This window comes from Ranitomeya imitator, chromosome 1 (genome assembly GCF_032444005.1).
Source record: "Ranitomeya imitator isolate aRanImi1 chromosome 1, aRanImi1.pri, whole genome shotgun sequence".
Classification (NCBI taxonomy): domain Eukaryota; kingdom Metazoa; phylum Chordata; class Amphibia; order Anura; family Dendrobatidae; genus Ranitomeya; species Ranitomeya imitator.
Genome location: NC_091282.1, coordinates 104,200,569 through 104,226,688, shown reverse-complemented (window position 1 = coordinate 104,226,688; position 26,120 = coordinate 104,200,569). Strand labels below are relative to the sequence as shown.

Genomic DNA, 26,120 nt, shown 5'->3' with positions numbered 1-26,120 from the left:
CGATCTTGCATTAAAGTGGTGCGCGCTGCGGAGTACACATCGTCGCTGGGGCCCGGGAGCTTTCTCGGAGTTGTACACGGCTGTGTAACGTTGACAGCTGCGCAGCTCCGGCTTGCTCCCTCCGTCTTCTGTGTACTTCCTGTCAGGTGACGACGGTGGTGCATATGTCTTCTGTGTACTTCCTGTCAGGTGACGACGGTGGCGCATACACGATGAAAGCAGAGCCGTGCTGCTGGGGAACGTATAAAAAACTGTTTTCTTTATAAAATGAATTAAATGGGTGGGGGGAGGAGGGGGTGGGGGGGAACTGTACATAATGAAGTTGGGGGTTTAAAGGGGACTGTACATGATGAAGTGGGGGTTAAAGGGGACTGCACATGAAGTGGGGTGGGGAAAAAAGGGGACTGCGCATGATGAAGTGGGGGGTTAAATGGGACTGCACATGATTAAGTGGGGGGTTAAAGGGGTGGCACATGAAGTGGGGTGGGGAAAGGGGACTGCACATGATGAAGTGGGGGCTTAAAGGGGACTGCACATGATGAAGTGGGGGAGGGGACGGGAGACTGCAAATGATTGAGAGTGACGGATGGGGACAGCAATTGAATTGAAGGTGGGTGGTAGGGAGAACAAATGATTATCTGGGGAGAGAGCAAATTATGAATTTTGAGGGTGGGGGAGTAAATGATATATTGAATGTGGGGAGAGAGCAGTTGATAATGAATAGAGGGTGGGGTGGGAGAGAGAGAAGACATGACAATGAATTGGGACAGAAGGGGCATGTAAATATAATGAATAGAGGGAGCGAGAGGTACATAGTTGGGTATGTTGAGTATGCAGTGACTGGTAATGAATTGGGGGAAAAAGTACAGGTGCTAATGAATTTATATATTTACTAGGTGGGGAAAGTAGCTATGTATAGTTATTTGGGGCACAGTGGCAGATTATAATTTATATTTAGAATGTTGGGTTGCATAATAACCAATTATATATTGATGGTGGGTGCATATCTGTATTCAGAGGTGTAGTGTAGAAGGGAGAAAGTGGGGAATGTGCTCTGGAAGCGGTGCTCTAGGTAACTATGTTATTTTATGCACAGACGAGTCCTGGCTGGAAGAAGTGATGGCAGTCTCTGCTGCATGAAAAAGAAAAGCAAAGATGAAGGACTTCAGCTAGAGACAGTGTGCTACCTGTACACTGACAATATACTCTGTATAGTATATACAGAGGTTCTGTGTATAATGTCATTAGTGATCACTGTATTATATGTACACTGACACTGTATACTACACTGCTCAAAAAAATAAAGGGAACACTAAAATACCACATCATAGATATCACTGAATGAAATATTCCAGTTGTAAATCTTTAATCATTACACAGCGGAATGTGTTGAGAACAATAAAACCTAAAAATTATCAACGTAAATCACAACTAGTATCCCACGGAGGTCTGGAGTTGGAATGATGCTCAAAATCAACGTGGAAAAAACGAAGTTACAGGCTGATCCAACTTCAGTAGAAATGCCTCAAGACAAGGAACTGATGCTCAGTAGTGTGTGTGGCCTCCATGTGCCTGTATGACCTCCCCTACAATGCCTGGGCATGCTCCTGATGAGGCGGCGGATGGTCTCCTGAGGGATTTCCTCCCAGACCAGGACTAAAGCATCCGCCAACTCCTGGACAATCTGTGGTGCAACGTGACGTTGGTGGGAAATGATAACCCAGATGGGTTCTATCGGATTCAGGTCTGGGGAACAGGCAGGCCAGTCCATAGCTTCAATGCCTTCAGGAACTGCTGACACTCCAGCCACATGAGGTCTGGCATTGTCCTGCACTAGGAGGAATCCAGAGCCAACCGCACCAGCATATGGTCTCACAAGGGGTCTGAGGATCTCATCTCTGTACCTTAAGGCTACCTCTGGCAAGCACATGGAGGGCTTTGCGGCCCTCCAAAGAAATGCCACCCCACACCATTACTGACCCACTGCCAAAACGGACATGCTGAAGGATGTTGCAGGCAGCAGATCGCTCTCCACGGTGTCTCCAGACTCTGTCACATGTGCTCAGCGTGAACCTGCTTTCATCTGTAAAGAGCACAGGGCGCCAGTGGCGAATTTGCCAATCCTGGTGTTCTGTGGCAATTGCCAAGCATCCTGCCGGTGTTGGGCTGTGAGCACAACCCCCATCTGTGGTTGTCAGACCATCCTCATTGAGTCGGTTTCTAATTGTTTGTGCAGACACATGCACATTTGTGGCCTGCTGGAGGTCATTTTGCAGGGCTCTGGCAGTGCTCCTCCTGTTCCTCCTTGCACAAAGGCTGAGGTAGCTGTTGTGAATTCTGTGGCAGAGCTCCCTCCTGTGGTCACAAGTGGTACTTTGGCTGATTCTCTCTGTGAGCTTCCGTTGGTGGAGGAGAGTGGTACTGGGGCTTCTGAGTTTCCTTCCTCAGGTGATGTGGTGAAGTCGTTAGGTGCTGCTCTATTTAACTCCACCTAGTGCTTTGATCCTGGCCTCCAGTCAATGTTCTAGTATTGGACCTGTTTCCTCCTGGATCGTTCCTGTGGCCTGCTGCTCTGCATAGCTAAGTTCCGCTTTGCTATTTTGTTTGCTGTTTTTTTCTGTCCAGCTTGTCTATTTGTTTTTTCTTGCTTGCTGGAAGCTCTGGGACGCAGAGGGTGTACCTCCGTGCCGTTAGTTCGGTACGGAGGGTCTTTTTGCCCCCTTGCGTGGTTGTTTGTAGGGTTTTGTGTTGACCGCAAAGTTACCTTTCCTATCCTCGCTCTGTTTAGTAAGTCGGGCCTCACTTTGCTAAATCTATTTTATCTCTACGTTTGTCTTTTCATCTTAACTCACAGTCATTATATGTGGGGGCTGCCTTTTCCTTTGGGGTATTTCTCTGAGGCAAGGTAGGCTTATTTTCTATCTTCAGGCTAGCTAGTTTCTCAGGCTGTGCCGAGTTGCATAGGGAGCGTTAGGCGCAATCCACGGCTGCCTCTAGTGTGGTTGGAGAGGATTAGGGATTGCGGTCAGCAGAGTTCCCACGTCTCAGAGCTCGTTCTATGTTTTTGGGTTATTGTCAGATCACTGTATGTGCTCTGACTTCTATGTCCATTGTGGTACTGAATTACCTCATCATAACAGTACTGGAGGCCAAAAGTACTAATGATTCTCAATAGAGGGAAAAAAGAAGTTCGGAGACCATTTTTTTTTCTCTGCACTGTGTTTTGCCTTTTTTTTTCCCCGAGACATTTGGGTGGTTCAGTACATAGGTGTAGCGATGGACATTAAGAGTCTGTCTTCATGTGTGGATCAGCTCTCGGCAAGAGTACAAAAGATTCAAGACACTATTGATCAGAAATCTATGTTAGAACCAAGAATTCCTATTCCTGATTTGTTTTTTGGAGATAGAACTAAATTTCTAAGTTTCAAAAATAATTGTAAACTATTTCTGGCCTTGAAACCTCGCTCCTCTGGTGACCCAGTTCAACAAGTTTTGATCATTATTTCTTTTTTACGTGGCGACCCTCAGGACTAGGCATTTTCTCTTGCGCCAGGAGATCCTGCATTAAGTAATATCGATGCGTTTTTCCTGGCTCTCGGATTGCTGTACGATGAACCTAATTCAGTGGATCAGGCAGAGAAGAATTTGCTGGCTCTGTGTCAGGCTCAGGATGAGATTGAGGTATATTGTCAGAAATTTAGAAAGTGGTCCGTACTCACTCAATGGAATGAAGGTGCGCTCGCAGCTATTTTCAGAAAGGGTCTCTCTGAAGCCCTTAAAGATGTCATGGTGGGATTTCCTATGCCTGCTGGTTTGAATGAGTCTATGTCTTTGGCTATTCAGATCGGTCGACGCTTGCGTGAGCGTAAATCTGTGCACCATTTGGCGGTATTACCTGAGCTTAAACCTGAGCCTATGCAGTGCGATAGGACTTTGACCAGAGTTGAACGGCAAGAACACAGACGTCTGAATGGGCTGTGTTTCTACTGTGGTGATTCCACTCATGCTATCTCTGATTGTCCTAAGCGCACTAAGCGGTTCGCTAGGTCTGCCACCATTGGTACGGTACAGTCAAAATTTCTTTTGTCCGTTACCTTGATCTGCTCTTTGTCATCTTATTCTGTCATGGCATTTGTGGATTCAGGCGCTGCCCTGAATTTGATGGATTTGGAGTATGCTAGGCGTTGTGGGTTTTTCTTGGAGCCCTTGCAGTGTCCTATTCCATTGAGAGGAATTGATGCTACGCCTTTGGCCAAGAATAAGCCTCAGTACTGGACCCAGCTGACCATGTGCATGGCTCCTGCACATCAGGAGGTTATTCGCTTTCTGATGTTGCATAATCTGCATGATGTGGTCGTGTTGGGGTTGCCATGGCTACAAGTCCATAATCCAGTATTAGATTGGAAATCCATGTCTGTGTCCAGCTGGGGTTGTAAGGGGGTACATGGTGATGTCCCATTTCTGACTATTTCGTCATCCACCCCTTCTGAGGTTCCAGAGTTCTTGTCTGATTACCGGGATGTATTTGATGAGCCCAAGTCCGACGCCCTGCCTCCGCATAGGGATTGTGATTGCGCTATCGATTTGATTCCTGGAAGTAAATTCCCAAAAGGTCGACTGTTTAATTTGTCTGTGCCTGAGCACGCCGCTATGCGGAGTTATGTGAAGGAGTCCTTGGAGAAGGGGCATATTCGCCCATCATCGTCGCCATTGGGAGCGGGGTTCTTTTTTGTAGCCAAGAAGGATGGTTCGCTGAGACCTTGTATAGATTACCGCCTTCTAAATAAGATCACGGTTAAATTTCAGTACCCCTTGCCGTTGTTATCTGATTTGTTTGCTCGGATTAAGGGGGCCAGTTGGTTCACCAAGATAGATCTTCGTGGTGCGTATAATCTTGTGCGTATTAAGCGAGGCGATGAATGGAAAACTGCATTTAATACGCCCGAGGGCCATTTTGAGTATCTAGTAATGCCATTCGGACTTGCCAATACTCCATCAGTGTTTCAGTCCTTTATGCATGACATCTTCCGAGAGTACCTGGATAAATTCCTGATTGTGTACTTGGATGACATTTTGATCTTCTCGGATGATTGGGAGTCTCATGTGAAGCAGGTCAGAACGGTGTTTCAGGTCCTGCGTGCTAATTCTTTGTTTGTGAAGGGATCAAAGTGTCTCTTTGGTGTTCAGAAGGTTTCATTTTTGGGGTTCATCTTTTCCCCTTCTACTATCGAGATGGACCCTGTTAAGGTCCGAGCCATCCATGATTGGACTCAGCCGACATCTCTGAAAAGTCTGCAAAAGTTCCTGGGCTTTGCTAATTTTTATCGTCGCTTCATCTGCAATTTTTCTAGTATTGCTAAACCATTGACCGATTTGACCAAGAAGGGTGCTGATGTGGTCAATTGGTCTTCTGCTGCTGTGGAAGCTTTTCAAGAGTTGAAGCGTCGTTTTTCTTCTGCCCCTGTGTTGTGTCAACCAGATGTTTCGCTTCCATTCCAGGTCGAGGTTGATGCTTCTGAGATTGGAGCAGGGGCTGTTTTGTCGCAGAGAAGTTCTGATTGCTCGGTGATGAAACCATGCGCCTTCTTTTCCAGGAAGTTTTCGCCTGCTGAGCGAAATTATGATGTGGGCAATCGAGAGTTGCTGGCCATGAAGTGGGCATTCGAGGAGTGGCGTCATTGGCTTGAAGGAGCTAAGCATCGCGTGGTGGTCTTGACTGATCATAAGAACTTGACTTATCTCGAGTCTGCCAAGCGGTTGAATCCTAGACAGGCTCGTTGGTCGCTGTTTTTTGCCCGTTTTGACTTTGTGATTTCGTACCTTCCGGGCTCTAAAAATGTGAAGGCGGATGCTCTGTCTAGGAGTTTTGTGCCCGACTCTCCGGGTTTATCTGAGCTGGCGGATATCCTCAAAGAGGGAGTAATTGTGTCTGCCATCTCCCCTGATTTGCGGCGGGTGCTGCAAAAATTTCAGGCTAATAAACCGGATCGTTGCCCAGCGGAGAAACTGTTTGTCCCTGAATAAAGTTATCTCTGAGGTTCATTGTTTGGTGTTGGCTGGTCATCCTGGAATCTTTGGTACCAGAGAGTTGGTGGCTAGATCCTTTTGGTGGCCATCTCTGTCGCAGGATGTGCGTTCTTTTGTGCAGTCCTGTGGGATTTGTGCTCGGGCTAAGCCCTGCTGTTCTCGTGCCAGTGGGTTGCTTTTGCCCTTGCCGGTACCGAAGAGGCCTTGGACACATATCTCTATGGATTTTATTTCAGATCTTCCTGTCTCTCAAAAGATGTCAGTCATTTGGGTGGTCTGTGATCGCTTCTCTAAGATGGTCCATTTGGTACCCTTGTCTAAATTACCTTCCTCCTCTGATTTGGTGCCATTGTTCCTCCAGCATGTGGTTCGTTTACATGGCATTCCAGAGAATATGGTTTCTGACAGAGGTTCCCAGTTTGTTTCGAGGTTTTGGCGAGCCTTTTGTGGTAGGATGGGCATTGACTTGTCTTTTTCCTCGGCTTTCCATCCTCAGACTAATGGCCAGACCGAACGAACCAATCAGACCTTGGAAACATATCTGAGATGCTTTGTTTCTGCTGATCAGGATGACTGGTGTGCTTTTTGCCTTTGGCTGAGTTCGCCCTTAATAATCGGGCCAGCTCGGCTACCTTGGTTTCGCCGTTTTTCTGCAACTCTGGGTTCCATCCTCGTTTCTCTTCAGGGCAGGTTGAGTCTTCGGACTGTCCTGGTGTGGATACTGTGGTGGACAGGTTGCAGCAGATTTGGACTCATGTAGTGGACAATTTGACCTTGTCCCAGGAGAAGGCTCAACGTTTCGCTAATCGCAGACGCTGTGTGGGTCCCCGACTTCGTGTTGGGGATTTGGTTTGGTTATCTTCTCGTCATATTCCTATGAAGGTTTCCTCTCCTAAGTTTAAACCTCGTTTCATTGGTCCGTATAGGATTTCTGAGGTTCTTAATCCTGTGTCTTTTCGTCTGACCCTTCCAGATTCTTTTTCCATACATAACGTATTCCATAGGTCATTGTTGCGGAGATACGTGGCACCTATGGTTCCATCTGTTGATCCTCCTGCCCCGATTTTGGTGGAGGGGGAGTTGGAGTATATTGTGGAGAAGATTTTGGATTCTCGTCTTTCAAGACGGAAACCCCAGTATCTGGTTAAGTGGAAGGGTTATGCTCAGGAAGATAATTCCTGGGTCGTTGCCTCTGATGTCCATGCTCCCGATCTTGTTCGTGCCTTTCATATGGCTCATCCTGGTCGTCCTGGGGGCTCTGGTGAGGGTTCGGTGACCCCTCCTCAAGGGGGGGGTACTGTTGTGAATTCTGTGGCAGAGCTCCCTCCTGTGGTCACAAGTGGTAATTCGGCTGATTCTCTCTGTGAGCTTCCATTGGTGGAGAGCGGTACTGCGGCTTCTGAGTTTCCTTCCTCAGGTGATGTGGTGAAGTCGTTAGGTGCTGCTCTATTTAACTCCACCTAGTGCTTTGATCCTGGCCTCCAGTCAATGTTCTAGTATTGGACCTGTTTCCTCCTGGATCGTTCCTGTGGCCTGCTGCTCTGCATAGCTAAGTTCCGCTTTGCTATTTTGTTTGCTGTTTTTTTCTGTCCAGCTTGTCTATTTGTTTTTTCTTGCTTGCTGGAAGCTCTGGGACGCAGAGGGTGTACCTCCGTGCCGTTAGTTCGGTACGGAGGGTCTTTTTGCCCCCTTGCGTGGTTGTTTGTAGGGTTTTGTGTTGACCGCAAAGTTACCTTTCCTATCCTCGCTCTGTTTAGTAAGTCGGGCCTCACTTTGCTAAATCTATTTCATCTCTACGTTTGTCTTTTCATCTTAACTCACAGTCATTATATGTGGGGGCTGCCTTTTCCTTTGGGGTATTTCTCTGAGGCAAGGTAGGCTTATTTTCTATCTTCAGGCTAGCTAGTTTCTCAGGCTGTGCCGAGTTGCATAGGGAGCGTTAGGCGCAATCCACGGCTGCCTCTAGTGTGGTTGGAGAGGATTAGGGATTGCGGTCAGCAGAGTTCCCACGTCTCAGAGCTCGTTCTATGTTTTTGGGTTATTGTCAGATCACTGTATGTGCTCTGACTTCTATGTCCATTGTGGTACTGAATTACCTCATCATAACAGGTAGCGGTCTTGCTGCTGGGTTGTTGCCCTCCGATGGCCCGCTCCATGTCTCCTGGTGTACTGGCCTGTTTTCTGGTAGTGCCTCCTGCCTCTGGACAGTATGCTGACAGACACAGCAAACCTTCTTCTCACAGCTCGCATTGATGTACCATCCTGGATGAGCTGCACTACCTGAGCCACTTGTGTGGGTTGTATAGTCAGTCTCATGCTACCACGAGTGTGAAAGCGCAACCAACATTCAAAAGTGACCAAAACATCAGTCAGAAAGCATTGACACTGAGATGTGGTCTGTGGTCTCCACCTGCAGAACCACTTCTTTATTGAGTGAGTCTTGATAATTGCCAATAATTTCCATCTGTTGTCTATTCCATTTGCACAACAGCATGTGAAATTGATTGTCAAACAGTGTTGCTTCCTAAGTGGACAGTTTGATTTCACAGAAGTTTGATTTACTTGGAGTTATATTCTGTTGTTTAAGTGTTCCCTTTATTTTTTTGAGAAGTGTATATATACACAGATCCTCTGTATAATGTCACTGGTGATCACTGCATTACCTGTACACTGATGCTGTATACAGAGGTCCTGTGTATAATGTCACCAGTGATCACTATATTATCTGTACACTGACACTGTATACAGAGCTCCTGTGTATTATGTCACTGGTGATCACTGTATTATCTGTATACTAGACTATATACAGAGCTCCTGTGTATAAGCTCACTGGTGATTACAGCATGATCTATACAATGACACTATAAACAGAGCTCCTGTGTATAATGTTACTTAGTATTGTGTTGTTTTTTGTTTGTTTTTTATTAATGGCCAGTATTGTAGTATTCAGTCACTATGTGGTGGTAATAGGTCATCTGGTCATGGTGTGATAGTATTTGTCCCTTGTAGGTGTTAATAATAGTCATTTAAAAAAAATGTATGTGACTCATTCCCTTAAAGAAAAATACATAAAAATATATTTATATTTAATAGGTTAGAGTGTAGTAGGGCCCCGCCAAAAGAGTCTACCTTGTCATGGTGGTGGCATAAAAATTCTTTTGGCCAGAACAAAAGCTGCTGGTTATGAATGTGATCTGGTGTGTGATGATAACTGTTAACCCCTTTACCCCCAAGGGTGGTTTGCACGTTAATGACCGGGCCAATTTTTACAATTCTGACCACTGTCCCTTTATGAGGTTATAACTCTGGAACGCTTCAATGGATCCTGGTGATTCTGACATTGTTTTCTCGTGACATATTGTACTTCATGACAATGGTAAAAATTCTTTGATAGTACCTGCGTTTATTTGTGAAAAAAACGGAAATTTGGCGAAAATTATGAAAATTTCGCAATTTTCCAACTTTGAATTTTTATGCAATTAAATCACAGAGATATGTCACACAAAATACTTAATAAGTAACATTTCCCACATGTCTACTTTACATCAGCACAATTTTGGAACCAAAATTTTTTTTTGTTAGGGAGTTATAAGGGTTAAAAGTTGACCAGCAATTTCTCATTTCTACAACACCATTTTATTTTAGGGACCACATCTCATTTGAAGTCATTTTGAGGGGTCTATATGATAGAAAATACCCAAGTGTGACACCATTCTAAAAACTACACCCCTCAAGGTGCTCAAAACCATATTCAAGAAGTTTATTAACCCTTCTGGTGCTTCACAGGAATTTTTTGAATGTTTAAATAAAAATGAACATTTAACTTTTTTTCACAAAAAATTTAATTCAGCTCCAATTTGTTTTATTTTACCAAGGGTAACAGGACAAAATGGACCCCAAACATTGTTGTACAATTTGTCCTGAGTATGCCAATACCCCACATGTGGGGGTAAACCACTGTTTGGGCGCATGGCAGAGCTCGGAAGCGAAGGAGTGCCATTTGACTTTTCAATGCAAAATTGACTGGAATTGAGATGGGACGCCATGTTTCGTTTGAAGAGCCACTGATGTGCCTAAACATTGAAACCCCCCACAAGTGACACCATTTTGGAAAGTAGACCCCCTAAGGAACTTATCTAGAGGTGTGGTGAGCACTGTGACCCACCAAGTGCTTCACAGAAGTTTATAATGCAGAGCCGTAAAAATCCATTTTTTTCCCACAAAAATTATTTTTTTAGCCCCCAGTTTTGTATTTTCCTGAGGGTAACAGGAGAAATTGGACCCCAAAATTTGTTGCCGAATTTGTCCTGAGTGCGATGATACACCATATGTGGGGGGAACCACTGTTTGGGCACATGGGAGGGCTCAGAAGTGAAGGAGTGCCATTTGAATGCAGACTTAGATGGAATGGTCTGCAGGTGTCACATTGCGTTTGCAGAGCCCCTAATGTACCTAAACAGTAGAAACCCCCCACAAGTGACACCATTTTGGAAAGTAGACCCCCTTAGGAACTTATCTAGATGTGTGCTGAGCGCTTTGACCCACCAAGGGCTTCACAGAAGTTTATAATGGAGAGCCGTAAAAATAAAACAAAAATTTTTTCCCACAAAAATTATTTTTTAGCCCCCAGTTTTGTATTTTCCCGAGGGTAAGAGGAGAAATTTGACCCCAAAAGTTGTTGTCCAATTTGTCCTGAGTACGCTGATACCCCGTATGTTGGGGGAAACCACCGTTTAAGCGCAACAGAGCTCGGAAGGGAAGGAGCGCCATTTGGAATGCAGACTTAGATGGAATGGTCTGCAGGTGTCGCATTGCGTTTGCAGAACCCCTAATGTACCTAAACAGTAGAAACCCCCCACAAGTGACCCCATATTGGAAACTAGACCCCCCAGGGAACTAATCTAGATGTGTTGTGAGAACTTTGAACCCCCAAGTGTTTCACTACAGTTTATAACGCAGAGCCGTGAAAATAAAAAATCTTTTTTTTCCCACAAAATATATGTTTTAGCCCCGAGTTTTGTATTTTCCCAAGGGTAACAGGAGAAATTGGACCCCAAAAGTTGTTGTCCTATTTGTCCTGAGTACGCTGATACCCCATATGTTGGGGTAAACCCCTGTTTGGGCACACGGGAGAGCTCGGAAGGGAAGAAGCACTGTTTTACTTTTTCAACGCAGAATTGGCTGGAATTGAGATCGGACGCCATGTCGCGTTTGGAGAGCCCCTGATGTGCCGAAACAGTGGAAACCCCACAATTATAACTGAAACCCTAATCCAAACACATCCCTAACCCTAATCCCAACAGTAACCCTAACCACACCTCTAACCCTGACACACCCCTAACCCTAACCCCAACCCTATTCCCAACCGTAAATGTAATCTAAACCCTAACTGTAACTTTAGCCCCAACCCAAACTGTAGCCCTAGCCCTAACCCTAGCCCTAACCCTAGCCCTAACCCTAACCCTAGCCCTAACCCTAGCCCTAACCCTAATGGGAAAATGGAAATAAATACATTTTTTTAATTTTTCCCTAACTAAGGGGGTGATGAAGGGGGGTTTGATTTACTTTTATAGCGGGTTTTTTAGCGGATTTTTATGATTGGCAGCCGTCACACACTGAAAGACGCTTTTTATTGCAAAAAATATTTTTTGCGTTACCACATTTTGAGAGCTATAATTTTTCCATATTTTGGTCCACAGAGTCATGTGAGGTCTTGTTTTTTGCGGGACGAGTTGACGTTTTTATTGGTAACATTTTCGGGCACGTGACATTTTTTGATCGCTTTTTATTCCGATTTTTGTGAGGCAGAATGACCAAAAACCAGCTATTCATGAATTTCTTTTGGGGGAGGCGTTTATACCGTTCCGCGTTTGGTAAAATTTTTATTATTTAAGTTTTATTCTTCGGGTCAGTACAATTACAGCGACACCTCATTTATATCATTTTTTTATGTTTTGGCGCTTTTATACGATAAAAACTATTTTATAGAAAAAATAATTATTTTGGCATCGCTTTATTCTCAGGACTATAACTTTTATTTTTTTGCTGATGATGCTGTATGGCGGCTTGTTTTTTGCGGGACAAGATGACGTTTTCAGCGGTACCATGGTTATTTATATCTGTCTTTTTGATCGCGTGTTATTCCACTTTTTGTTCGGCGGTATGATAATAAAGCGTTGTTTTTTGCCTCTTTTTTTTTTTCTTACGGTGTTTACTGAAGGGGTTAACCAGTGGGCCAGTTTTATAGGTCGGGCCGTTACGGACGCGGCGATACTAAATATATGTACTTTTATTGTTTTTTTTTTTTTAGATAAAGAAATGTATTTATGGGAATAATATTTTTTTTTTTTTCATTATTTTGGAATATTTTTTTTATTTTTTTTTACACATTTGAAATTTTTTTTTTTTTTTTACTTTTTTACTTTGTCCCAGGGGGGGACATCACAGATCAGTGATCTGACAGTGTACACAGCACTCTGTCAGATCACTGATCTGACATGCAGCGCTGCAGCCTTCACAGTGCCTGCTCTAAGCAGGCTCTGTGAAGCCACCTCCCTCCCTGCAGGACTCGGATCCGCGGCCATCTTGGATCCGGGGCTGGAGCAGGCAGGGAGGGAGGTGAGACCCTCGCAGCAACGCGATCACATCGCGTTGCTGCGGGGGGCTCAGGGAAGCCCGCAGGGAGCCCCCTCCCTGTGGGAAGCTTCCCTGTACCGCCGGCACATCGCGATCATCTTTGATCGCGGTGTGCCGAGGGTTAATGTGCCGGGGGCGGTCCGTGACCGCTCCTGGCACATAGTGCCGGATGTCAGCTGCGATAGGCAGCTGACACCCGGCCGCGATCGGCGGCGCTCCCCCCTTGAGCGCCGCCGATCGCGCTGAACGTACTATCCCGTCCATGGTCATAGGGGCCCACCCCACATGGACGGGATAGTACGTCCGATGTCAGAAAGGGGTTAAAGGGAACCTTTAACCGCAATTTGACCACGCCCATCCGACCTGACCAACTTGAGTGACAGGACAAAACAGCCACTTCACAAAGGTATTTCGGCAGCCTAACGGGGGAATAAAGGCACCAAAAAGGCACTAATGTAAAGCCCAGCTCTGCCCCTATTTCACACTATTTTTATCTAATCTTTAAAAAACGGGGTGACAGGTTCCCTTCAATATCTGATTGGTGAGGACGTGGTGAAGAAGTTGAGTTTTTCCAAGAGTGGGTGCTGGGACTGTGAAAGGTTCGAAGGGTGGAAGCGGAGCTGGGGTGGGGCATGGGTGGAGTCTCAAGGGGGCCCGAAAATGTTGCCAGTATGGGGTCCCGAAATTCCTAGTGGCAGCCCTGTATACGTCTACAAGGGTCTGCTGGGCACCATCGGAGTCCATTATGTGACGTAATATGACGTGGCGCTGTGTCTCTGCACCAGACCATGTAGCGAGATCCAGTTAGGGGTTAACCAAGAGTATAAATACAGTTGCGCTTTTATTCCTAGAATCAGTGGCACTCGTATGTGACTGGTAGTTTTTGGTATTGCCAGTCATGTTTGATAAAGTCCTTGGACACAAGCTGCGATACAGGAGACAACCTGTGGTTTTTATATAAAACAAAAATTATTCAAAATCCATTGACCAGTTCAGGAACCATGTAACATCAACCGAATGTCTGCAAGCTCTCCAATATCAGAAGGAAAATATAATACAATATACCGTACTTAACGTGAAAATGCCCTATGGTGTCCTTGCAAGTCTAACGTCAGCTGCTAGCGTACGGCGCGGCCCCGGCAACCGAGCAGTGTATGGTGCGGCCCCGGCAACCGAGCAGTGTATGGTGCGGCCCCGGCAACCGAGCAGTGTATGGTGCGGTCCCGGCAACCGAGCAGTGTATGGTGCGGCCCCGGCAACCGAGCAGTGTATGGTGCGGCCCCGGCAACCGAGCAGTGTATGGTGCGGCCCCGGCAACCGAGCAGTGTATGGTGCGGCCCCGGCAACCGAGCAGTGTATGGTGCGGCCCCGGCAACCGAGCAGTGTATGGTGCGGCCCCGGCAACCGAGCAGTGTATGGGGCGGCACCGGCAACCGAGCAGTGTATGGTGAGGCCCCAGCAACCGAGCAGTGTATGGTGAGGCCCCAGCAACCGAGCAGTGTATGGTGCGGCCCCGGCAGCTGAGCAGCATACGGTGCGGCCCCAGCAACCGAGCAGTGTATGGGGCGGCACCGGCAACCGAGCAGTGTATGGTGAGGCCCCAGCAACCGAGCAGTGTATGGGGCGGCACCGGCAACCGAGCAGTGTATGGTGAGGCCCCAGCAACCGAGCAGTGTATGGTGAGGCCCCAGCAACCGAGCAGTGTATGGTGAGGCCCCGGCAGCTGAGCAGCATACGGTGCGGCCCCAGCAACCGAGCAGTGTATGGGGCGGCACCGGCAACCGAGCAGTGTATGGTGAGGCCCCAGCAACCGAGCAGTGTATGGGGGGCCCTGGCAACCGACCAGTGTATGGGGCGGCCCCGGCAACCGAGCAGTGTATGGGGCGGCCCCGGCAACCGAGCAGTGTATGGGGCGGCCCCGGCAACCGAGCAGCGCACGGCGCGGCCCCGGTAACCGAGCAGTGGTGTATGGTGCGGCCTCGGCAACTGAGCAGCGTACAGCGCGGCCCCGGCAGCTGAGCAGCGTACAGCGTGGCCCTGGCGGCTGAGCAGCGTACGGCGCAGCCCCGGCAACCGAGCAGTGTATGGTGTGGCCCCGGAAACCGAGCAGCGTACGGCACGGACCTGGTAACCGAGCAGCAAAAGGTGTGGCCTCAGATTTTTCATTAGTTGCAACTCCATGCAAAAAAGTAATATGACGCAATGAAAACATCATAGCTACCCCATAATGGTGCCAATAAAGCTGTCAGCTCGCCATCCAAAAAAAAAAAAAAAAAACACAAGCCCTCACACAGTCCAATCAATTGAAAAACTATGGTAAATTGTTACGGGACACAGAAAATGGGGACACAAACCAATATTTTTTTACCACTGAAATAAAAACAAGACCCCAAATCAGTGTTGGAATTGCACTTCTTTTTGCTATTTCACTGCAAATGGACTATTTTCCACCCAATATTTCAGTATATTTAGTCCTCAAAAACTACAAGTCATCCTGTAAACAAACCTAGACATCATACGTCTATATCAGCACAAAGATAAACAAGTAGACAAGTTCCGGCTCTTGGAAGAAGAGGAGGGAAAAGCAAACATGCGAAAGCAGAAAACTTCCGTTGGAAAGACGTGAACACATTCTCTATAGAACAGCGAAACCGACGCATCGTAGCAGAAAAAAACCCTGAAATTCAAGATGAAGTATAAAGAGAAGAAAACAGGTTTATGGTGAATGGTAACAAAATATATATATATATATATATATATATATATATATATATATATATATATATATATATATATATATACACAGTGGGGCAAAAATGTATTTAGTCAGTCAGCAATAGTGCAAGTTCCACCACTTAAAAAGATGAGAGGCGTCTGTAATTTACATCATAGATAGACCTCAACTATGGGAGACAAACTGAGAAAAAAAAATCCAGAAAATCACATTGTCTGTTTTTTTAACATTTTATTTGCATATTATGGTGGAAAATAAGTATTTGGTCAGAACCAAAATTTCATCTCAATACTTTGTAATATATCCTTTGTTGGCAATGACAGAGGTCAAACGTTTTCTGTAAGTCTTCACAAGGTTGCCACACACTGTTGTTGGTATGTTGGCCCATTCCTCCATGCAGATCTCCTCTACAGCAGTGATGTTTTTGGCTTTTCGCTTGGCAACACGGACTTTCAACTCCCTCCAAAGGTTTTCTATAGGGTTGAGATCTGGAGACTGGCTAGGCCACTCCAGGACCTTGAAATGCTTCTTACGAAGCCACTCCTTCGTTGCCCTGGCGGTGTGCTTTGGATCATTGTCATGTTGAAAGACCCAGCCACGTTTCATCTTCAATGCCCTTGCTGATGGAAGGAGGTTTGCACTCAAAATCTCACGATACATGGCCCCATTCATTCTTTCATGTACCCGGATCAGTCGTCCTGGCCCCTTTGCAGAGAAACAGCCCCAAAGCATGATGTTTCCACCACCATGCTTTACAGTAGGTATGGTGTTTGATGGATGCAACTCAGTATTCTTTTTCCTCCAAACACGACAAGTTGTGTTTCTACCAAACAGTTCCAGTTTGGTTTCATCAGACCATAGGACATTCTCCCAAAACTCCTCTGGATCATCCAAATGCTCTCTAGCAAACTTCAGACGGGCCCGGACATGTACTGGCTTAAGCAGTGGGACACGTCTGGTACTGCAGGATCTGAGTCCATGGTGGCGTAGTGTGTTACTTATGGTAGGCCTTGTTACATTGGTCCCAGCTCTCTGCAGTTCATTCACTAGGTCCCCCCGCGTGGTTCTGGGATTTTTGCTCACCGTTCTTGTGATCATTCTGACCCCACGGGGTGGGATTTTGCGTGGAGCCCCAGATCGAGGGAGATTATCAGTGGTCTTGTATGTCTTCCATTTTCTAATTATTGCTCCCACTGTTGATTTCTTCACTCCAAGCTGGTTGGCTATTGCAGATTCAGTCTTCCCAGCCTGGTGCAGGGCTACAATTTTGTTTCTGGTGTCCTTTGACAGCTCTTTGGTCTTTACCATAGTGGAGTTTGGAGTCAGACTGTTTGAGGGTGTGCACGGGTGTCTTTTTATACTGATAACAAGTTTAAACAGGTGCCATTACTACAGGTAATGAGTGGAGGAAAGAGGAGACTCTTAAAGAAGAAGTTACAGGTCTGTGAGAGCCAGAAATCTTGATTGTTTGTTTCTGACCAAATACTTATTTTCCACTATAATATGCAAATAAAATAATAAAAAAAACAGACAATGTGATTTTCTGGATTTTTTTTTCTCAGTTTGTCTCCCATAGTTGAGGTCTACCTATGATGTAAATTACAGACGCCTCTCATCTTTTTAAGTGGTGGAACTTGCACTATTGCTGACTGACTAAATACTTTTTTGCCCCACTGTATACATATATATATATATATATATTTATTAATTAGACTCAGGGGCGGATTGTAAGGATTATAATAGGGTCAATCTGGGCGGTAGCCCAGGGCCCAGTGGTGTGGGGGGGCTCTGGGCTACCGCTCAGATTGCCCGCCGCCATCAGGGCATTACTGCCCTGACTGGCGTATGGGCCCAGTGGGCCCGCATCGTGCCCCGTCTCATCTGCTCACCGGGCACCTACCGGCGCTGCGGCAGTTAAATGCTATTGATGTGCGGGCACGCGCCCGCATGTCAATAGTTAACAGGCGCCAGCCAATCAGAGGCTAGCAGTTGACATCAGCCGCAGCACGCACGTCGCCGGCGTCTGACATCATTGTCAGTCGCCGGCGAGTGCGTGCTGCTGGAGGGAGCTACGGTCAGGTGAGAAGAACTCTTTTTTTTTTTTTTTTTTTATTGCGAACGGCAATCCGGGGGGCCCGGGGCAGAGATGCTGGGCACAATGGGAGGCAGAGATGCTGGGCACACTGGGAGGCAGAGATGCTGGGCACACTGGGAGGCAGAGATGCTGGGCACACTGGGAGGCAGAGATGCTGGGCACACTGGGAGGCAGAGATGCTGGGCACACTGGGAGGCAGAGATGCTGGGCACACTGGGAGGCAGAGATGCTGGGCACACTGGGAGGCAGAGATGCTGGGCACACTGGGAGGCAGAGATGCTGGGCACACTGGGAGGCAGAGATGCTGGACACACTGGGAGGCAGAGATGCTGGGCACACTGGGAGGCAGAGATGCTGGGCACATTGGGGGCAGGACTGGAGACATGGGCAGAATGCAGATACGGGGCATGATTGGAGATACGTGGCAGAATGAAAGACATGGGGCAGGACTGGAGACAGATCATGAAGGATCATGGGGCTGGATGGATACGATGGAGACTGATGGGGCAGGATGGGGAGATCATATGGGGCAGGATGGGGAGAACATATGGGCAGAATGGATACTCATGAGGGCAGGATGGGAGAACATATGGCTGACGCCAGGATTGAGATACACGGGGATAGGATGGGGGGGATATTATAATTACCATACAATTAAGGGATATTATTACTGCAGTGATGTATTTATTTAATTTTTTGAGGACACTGCTTTAAATGGGGGGGGCGGTCCTGTTACTGTGCATAGAGTGACACTATGTCACCTCTTTTTTTTCATGTGGTGTAATGTAGAAGTTGGGAAAAATTAAGTAATGTATTCTGCAAGCGGAGCTCGAGATAACTGTGTTATTTCCTGCAGAGACAAGTCCTGGCTGGATGAAGTGATGGTGGTCTGTGCTGGATGAAAAATGAAGGACTTCACCTAGAGATGTCACTGGTGAGTCAGTGTTACCTATACACTGACACTATACACTGTATACTATATACAGAGGTCCTGTGTACAATGTCACCGGTGATCACTGTATTACCTCTACACAGACACGTCATACTAAGTACAGATCTCCTGTGCTTCTTAGATTCAGGAGCTGCATACAACACAGAAGGGAGGGGGATCTGGAAATATGGATTGTAATCGGGCATCTTTTGTAATCATGATTGTGCTCCATGCTGCTCCCTTCAAAACCTTCAGATTTGGATTATAGGGGACTACTAAAGTGACTGGGTTGCTTTCTTCAGCTTTGTAATATAGGAGATGATTCCTTGATATTCTGATAGCTCTCGCAATCTGGTTTTCGATTAACCACAGATGATATGCCCGATTCTGTAGAGTCTTTCTGAGGCCACCAAAATGTTTGTCTCTATCAGTAGGGTTGGAACATATCGGACTATATCTCATGGCCTGATTGTAGACAACAGGTGCTTATGTGTTTGGGATGAAAACGGTCCCTTCTGACATCTGTTGGGCGGTCATTTGGCTTCTGTTACAGGGATATCTCTATTTTATTGTCCTGTATCTTGTTCTGTTTTTGGTGAGTCAGAGATCTGTGTCAGCCTTCCCACGGTCCATGGAGCTGTTCTAGTAGGTGAGAGGCCTATCAATCCTCGGCCTTCCTACTACAGTCAGCTGGTCCAACGGGTGAGAGCTGCCAGAGCCTTCCCGTTACACTCTGTAGGTTTATGGGGTGATGGCAATGAGAGCCTTCCTGCTACACCTTCAGAGCTCATTCTGACTTTCTAGAGCGTGGCCTGTGGACAAGGTCCAGCCACACCGAGAGGGCATTTGCAGAAACGTGAGCTGTGTAAAGTATAGGTTGAATCCATGGGTAACTTATTTTGTGTGCAGTCAGGGCACCCAATGGGATTAAAAACAGCTATACAGATAGTAAAACACTCAAGGAAAAGAAGCAGTGAAGAATGTAGGACCAATACTGAAAAAAAACAAACATGCCACAGTGTGGAAGCTTGGATCTGCAAAAACGGCCCAGTTTCAGGGAAAAGAAAAAGACAAAATGATAAAAAAAAAAAAAAAAGAATAGCAAGTGAATTTATGGTGTCATGCGGATGAGGAAGTGCAATGGTGAGGATGTAAGGAGACCACAGTGGGATGTAAGGAGACCACAGTGGAATGTAAGGAGACCACAGTGGGATGTAAGGAGACCACAGTGGGATGTAAGGAGACCACAGTGGGATGTAAGGTTTATTATGCACAAAAATCTAGGACCGTGACTGCTACCACCCCACCTCTGTATAACCAGAGACCCAGACAAGTCAGATGGACTGGTAAACATTGTGGTCAACTAAACCCAGAATGGAGAGATACTTGTGTGACCTGTGCAGCCACCCGACCTAAGAGAGGTACACTGAATCCTGCCCAGACAAGATCACATGTAATGTCAGAAGAAGCTGACACAGATGTGAGGAACATCATGCCACCTCCACCACAACCATCCACATCGGGACCAAGGAGGCTGAACCAAGGAGGCTGACTAGAGTGAGACAGACACAGGAGTCTTATCCCTGGAGCCAGCTAGCTATGTTACGACAGTCTGACCCCGAGAACCAACCTTTCCCATTTTACAGACAATACAACGGCCGTATAAGTGCACTTGGGCAGACCCTGCGAAGGCAGGTGATGTACTAGGACACATAATTAAGACACAAAGATGTGACAAAGAATCAAGCATGGGCCAGGAATGATCAATCTGCACGGTCTGGGGAGATGTACTGTGAATCACTGAATGAATCAGAGCAGTCTGTACTCATGACTGACGGGACACAGCGAAAAGGCGAGAGTATAGAGCAGTGGTCCCCAACTCCAGGCCTCGAGGGCCGCCAACAGTGCATGTTTTCAGGATTTCCTTAGTATTGCACAGGGATTGGAATCATCACCTGTGCATTTGATCACATTACCACCGATGCAATACTAAAGAAATCCTGAAAACCTGCACTGTTGGCGGCCCCCCGAGGCCTGGAGTTGGGGACCCCTGGTATAGAGACATACCTTGGGATACAGCTAAAGTGGGCAGATATGGGGTACAGTGTTAGGAACCCTCTTGATGCTAAAATACTGATAAACACATTCAATGACGGGATGAATAATGGCTTACGGGACGCAGTCCAGACAGCCAGACCTGAATGGAGAAACAATGACCCAAAGACCTTTTACAAGTAGTTAAAGGAAGTGAACAGACAAGGACAAAGAGACCAGTCATGTATGGTAGAGCACAAGGAAAACAGCGGAGACACAGTAAAGGGACCTGATGACCTAGTAACAGTGCGATGCTGGAATTGTGGGGAAAACCATGAAAAAAAAAAAGACGGAGCAGACTGATTTTGCACCTCCTTCATCTTTGGACCAGGAAACTGGTAAACCAGTGACAAGTGTGCACCTTGTTTTTATTTCCTCAGGACCTGTTCCTACTCAGATTAAGACCATAACATAACACGGGGCGAACCAGGCAGACTCATAGTCAAGGATTTCATACTTCTTATCTCATATGCCTTTAAGATTCTGCAAAAACATGTTATGGTATATGATAAATGGAGTCACCATGACCTGGGTACAATGAGTTCCATTATTTGTAAATGGTATAAGACGCAAGATTCTCAATGTGAATAAGCAGAAAACCTTATCCTCACCAGTGTGTATTCTTTTCCCCAATCGCTCCTTATTTGAGGGCCAATCCTCAATCTCTGATCCAGCATATCTAAATTTGGGAAAATATGGCAAGGATTGTCTGTCTGTTAGGCAATCCCTGCATGCGTTGTGGCTGTCGAACACCCGTGAGACATGCAGCTGCGGCGACTCGAACATATTTTTCCAGCACGCCGAAGTTACTTGATTAGCACGGATAACACCTACTCTGAGCACGTCTGCTCATCACTAGTCGACATCACATCCACATATTCCACCATTGTTCTTACCTTCCAAACACAGCTGAACAAAGTTTCTACAAGCTTTCGGAGTTTCTTTCGACCATAATTCAATGTCAATCTCTCCAGCTGTTGTTTTCAACAGAACCTACAATACAGGAATTATAAATGGTGTGAAAATGTACAATCAGCTGAGCCAGGTATGGGGGAGGGGAGACAAAGCTGTTGCTCCATGAGCATTCGGACAATCGGTAATGAATGTGCTGCACAGTGCAAATCTATATGTAAACCTTGGGCAGAAGAATACTTGCCATTAGTGACCTTATCAGTCTCCCATATAGACAATATAACAGTCCACAGGTTCTAAATGAGATCAGTTCACATCTGTGGAGTTTCCTGGCCATGTACAAAAGATTCAGTGTTTTGTTCACTAAGCCACTCAGTTACTACTGGTGTCTCGTGACATGATCTCCATCATCCTGGATAAAATGTTGTTCATCACCAAATTTTTCCCGGATCGTTGGGAGATGTTGCTCTTGAAGGATGCTTAGATCCCATTCTTTATTCACTGCAATGTTCTTGGGCAAAATTGTGAGTGAGCCCCCTCCAGGCATGAGAAGCCCCCCACACATGAATGGTCTCAGGATGCCGTACTACTGGCAAACACAGAACTCATAGTAGTGTTCACCTTTTTTGTGGACGCGCGTTTCATCCACACTTCTTTCGTTCCCCTGAAGAAGTGTGGACAAAACGTGCATCGGGGTGGAGGTACACGGAACTTTCTCCATACATTGAGTGAGTATAGTTTGGAATTGTGTTATTTAATTATGCTGTATAATTGACACTCTGTACTTATTTTGATCTGTGAGAGGTTATTAGAGTAATATTGATTGTGGATCATTCATTGTTTTGATATTGTTGATACTTCCATATAACACCACCTTAGTCATTGTATAGGCCAGGGGTGTCAAACTGCATACCTCGAGGGCTGCAAACAGGTCATGTTTTCAGGATTTCCTTGTACTGCACAGGTGATAATTTAATCACCAACTCATTAGTTGTGTAGGTGATTAAATTTTCACCTGTGCAGTACAAGGAAATCCTGAAAACATGACCTGTTTGCAGCCTTCGAGGAATGCAGTTTGACACTCCTGGTATAGGCTGTTTATAGACTTTATAGAGATTGCATTATCAAGAAATTCAAATAATTGAGCACAGCAGAAGTTTATATAGGAGAAAGTAGCCTTATGTGTCCCTCACATCTGAGGTTACTTGTTTAATTACATGAACTATAATTAAGAGTATTTAATAAACTATTACTAGATTGGAATGGAATCCGTTTAATTGTGCCTTTATTCTGCTCACCTTTGCACGTTATGTGATAATGGTGTGACGGACGGGTTATGTGCTCGTAGATTATGTTTGTGTCCCCGCAGCTGCATGATATGCAGCTGCTAGACAGCCTGAATACATGTGGGAGTTCCCTAACAGGCAACCCCTGCATGTGTTCAGACTGTCTACCAGCCGCAAATCATGCAGCTGCGAGGACACAAAATCTACGAGTACGCCCGAGCATGCTCGGAAAACTTGAGTAACGAGAATACTCGCTCATCACTAGTTCCTCTGCTGTCACTCCCTGCACTTCCTGTAGAATCTCAGTCTGTCCTTTATGTTTTCTTGGAGAAAAGTGGCTTTTTGCGTCCCTTTTAGACACCAGGCTGCCGTCCATGGAGGGGGCTCACTCACAATGTTTCCCAAGAACACTGGAAAGAATAAGGAATGGGATCTAGACATCCTCCAAAAGAAACTTCTCCCAACCATCCAGGAGCAATTTGGTGATGAGCAATGCCTTTTCATGATGGAGATCATGACACAATGCAAAAGCGAGAACTAAGTGGCTCAGAGAATAAAAGATTGGACATTTTGGTCCATGGCCAGGAATCTCCCCAGATCTCAATCCCAGTGAGAACCTGTGGGGGTAGACGAGTGAATTGAACTAATCAGTCAAGATCAATAGTCCCTGCCATCCTTCAAAATCATGTTTTCTACGAAATGACGCAACGTTTCAGAGTAAAACACGCCTGAATGCAATCGTACAGCCAGTCTCTAATCTAATGAGATTCCCTTTAAAGGGAATCTGTCACCTGAATTTGGCGGCAATCTTGCCTTGCGCAGGCATGTACTACGGAGGACAGAGAATGAACTTCAATCCAATATTGCGGCCAGCATGCAGCCAGTCACATAGAGAGACTGCAGACTTTGGAGTTTAAAAACCAAACAACTCCTCTAATGCCACTCCTAATGGAGGTTCTTAGAGTCAGTGATATGAACAGAGGCTTCACATTGTGATCCGTGCTCCAGGGTTTCATCCCCGACCCATAACTGTGAATGTCACTAGTGACACGTTTTCTTCATCATATCCTGGAGCATCTGATTATGTGCATCGAGGGGCGACGTCAGGACCCCATCCATCCGGTTGTGCGCAGAGAGGGGCGACGTCAGGACCCATCCATCCGGTTGTGCGCAGAGAGGGGCGACGTCAGGACCCATCCATCCAGTTGTGCGCAGAGAGGGGCGACGTCAGGACCCATCCATCAGGTTGTGTGCAGAGAGGGGCGACGTCAGGACCCATCCATCAGGTTGTGTGCAGAGGGGCGACGTCAGGACCCATCCATCAGGTTGTGTGCAGAGGGGCGATGTCAGGACCCCATCCATCAGGTTGTGTACAGAGAGGGGCAATGTCAGGACCCCATCCATCAGGTTGTGTACAGAGAGGGGCGATGTCAGGACCCATCCATCAGGTTGTGTGCAGAGGGGCGACGTCAGGACCCCATCCATCAGGTTGTGTGCAGAGAGGGGTGATGTCAGGACCCCATCCATCAGGTTGTGTGCAGAGGGGCGACGTCAGGACCCCATCCATCAGGTTGTGTGCAGAGAGGGGCGATGTTAGGACCCCATCCATCAGGTTGTGTGCAGAGAGGGGCGATGTCAGGACCCCATCCATCAGGTTGTGTGCAGAGGGGCGACGTCAGGACCCCATCCATCAGGTTGTGTGCAGAGAGGGGCGACGTCAGGACCCCACCCATCAGGTTGTGTGCAGAGAGGGGCGATGTCAGGACCCCATCCATCAGGTTGTGTGCAGAGGGGCGATGTCAGGACCCCATCCATCAGGTTGTGTGCAGAGGGGCGATGTCAGGACCCCATCCATCAGGTTGTGCGCAGAGAGGGGCGACGTCAGGACCCCATCCATCAGGTTGTGTGCAGAGAGGGGTGATGTCAGGACCCCATCCATCAGGTTGTGTGCAGAGGGGCGACGTCAGGACCCCATCCATCAGGTTGTGTGCAGAGAGGGGCGATGTTAGGACCCCATCCATCAGGTTGTGTGCAGAGAGGGGCGATGTCAGGACCCCATCCATCAGGTTGTGTGCAGAGGGGCGACGTCAGGACCCCATCCATCAGGTTGTGTGCAGAGAGGGGCGACGTCAGGACCCCACCCATCAGGTTGTGTGCAGAGAGGGGCGATGTCAGGACCCCATCCATCAGGTTGTGTGCAGAGGGGCGATGTCAGGACCCATCCATCAGGTTGTGTGCAGAGGGGCGATGTCAGGACCCCATCCATCAGGTTGTGCGCAGAGAGGGGCGACGTCAGGACCCCATCCATCAGGTTGTGTGCAGAGGGGCGACGTCAGGACCCCATCCATCAGGTTGTGCGCAGAGAGGGGCGACGTCAGGACCCCATCCATCAGGTTGTGTGCAGAGGGGCGACGTCAGGACCCCATCCATCAGGTTGTGCGCAGAGAGGGGCGACGTCAGGACCCCATCCATCAGGTTGTGTGCAGAGGGGCGACGTCAGGACCCCATCCATCAGGTTGTGCGCAGAGAGGGGCGACGTCAGGACCCCATCCATCAGGTTGTGTGCAGAGGGGCGACGTCAGGACCCCATCCATCAGGTTGTGTACAGAGAGGGGCGACGTCAGGACCCATCCATCAGGTTGTGTGCAGAGGGGCGATGTCAGGACCCCATCCATCAGGTTGTGTGCAGAGGGGCGATGTCAGGACCCCATCCATCAGGTTGTGTGCAGAGGGGCGATGTCAGGACCCCACCCATCAGGTTGTGTGCAGAGGGGCGATGTCAGGACCCCATCCATCAGGTTGTGTGCAGAGGGGCGATGTCAGGACCCCATCCATCAGGTTGTGTGCAGAGAGGGGCGATGTCAGGACCCCATCCATCAGGTTGTGTGCAGAGAGGGGCGACGTCAGGACCCCATCCATCAGGTTGTGTGCAGAGGGGCGATGTCAGGACCCCATCCATCAGGTTGTGTGCAGAGGGGCGATGTCAGGACCCCATCCATCAGGTTGTGTGCAGAGGGGCGACGTCAGGACCCATCCATCAGGTTGTGTGCAGAGGGGCGACGTCAGGACCCCATCCATCAGGTTGTGTGCAGAGGGGCGATGTCAGGACCCCATCCATCAGGTTGTGTGCAGAGGGGCGATGTCAGGACCCCATCCATCAGGTTGTGTGCAGAGAGGGGCGACGTCAGGACCCCATCCATCAGGTTGTGTGCAGAGGGGCGATGTCAGGACCCCATCCATCAGGTTGTGTGCAGAGGGGCGATGTCAGGACCCCATCCATCAGGTTGTGTGCAGAGGGGCGACGTCAGGACCCATCCATCAGGTTGTGTGCAGAGGGGCGACGTCAGGACCCCATCCATCAGGTTGTGTGCAGAGGGGCGATGTCAGGACCCCATCCATCAGGTT

At 47.4% G+C, this 26,120-nt stretch overlaps 1 protein-coding gene across 1 annotated transcript in view; it reads right to left on the bottom strand.

The window, feature by feature from the left end:
• The window catches only part of CWC27 (CWC27 spliceosome associated cyclophilin), a 275,764-nt gene that overhangs the window by 249,201 nt on the left and 443 nt on the right, over nucleotides 1–26,120 (bottom strand). Inside the window, exon 2 of the mRNA XM_069749390.1 lies at nucleotides 21,414–21,510. Coding sequence (XP_069605491.1) covers nucleotides 21,414–21,510 — 97 coding nt within the window. The remainder of the gene's footprint in view (nucleotides 1–21,413; nucleotides 21,511–26,120) is intronic.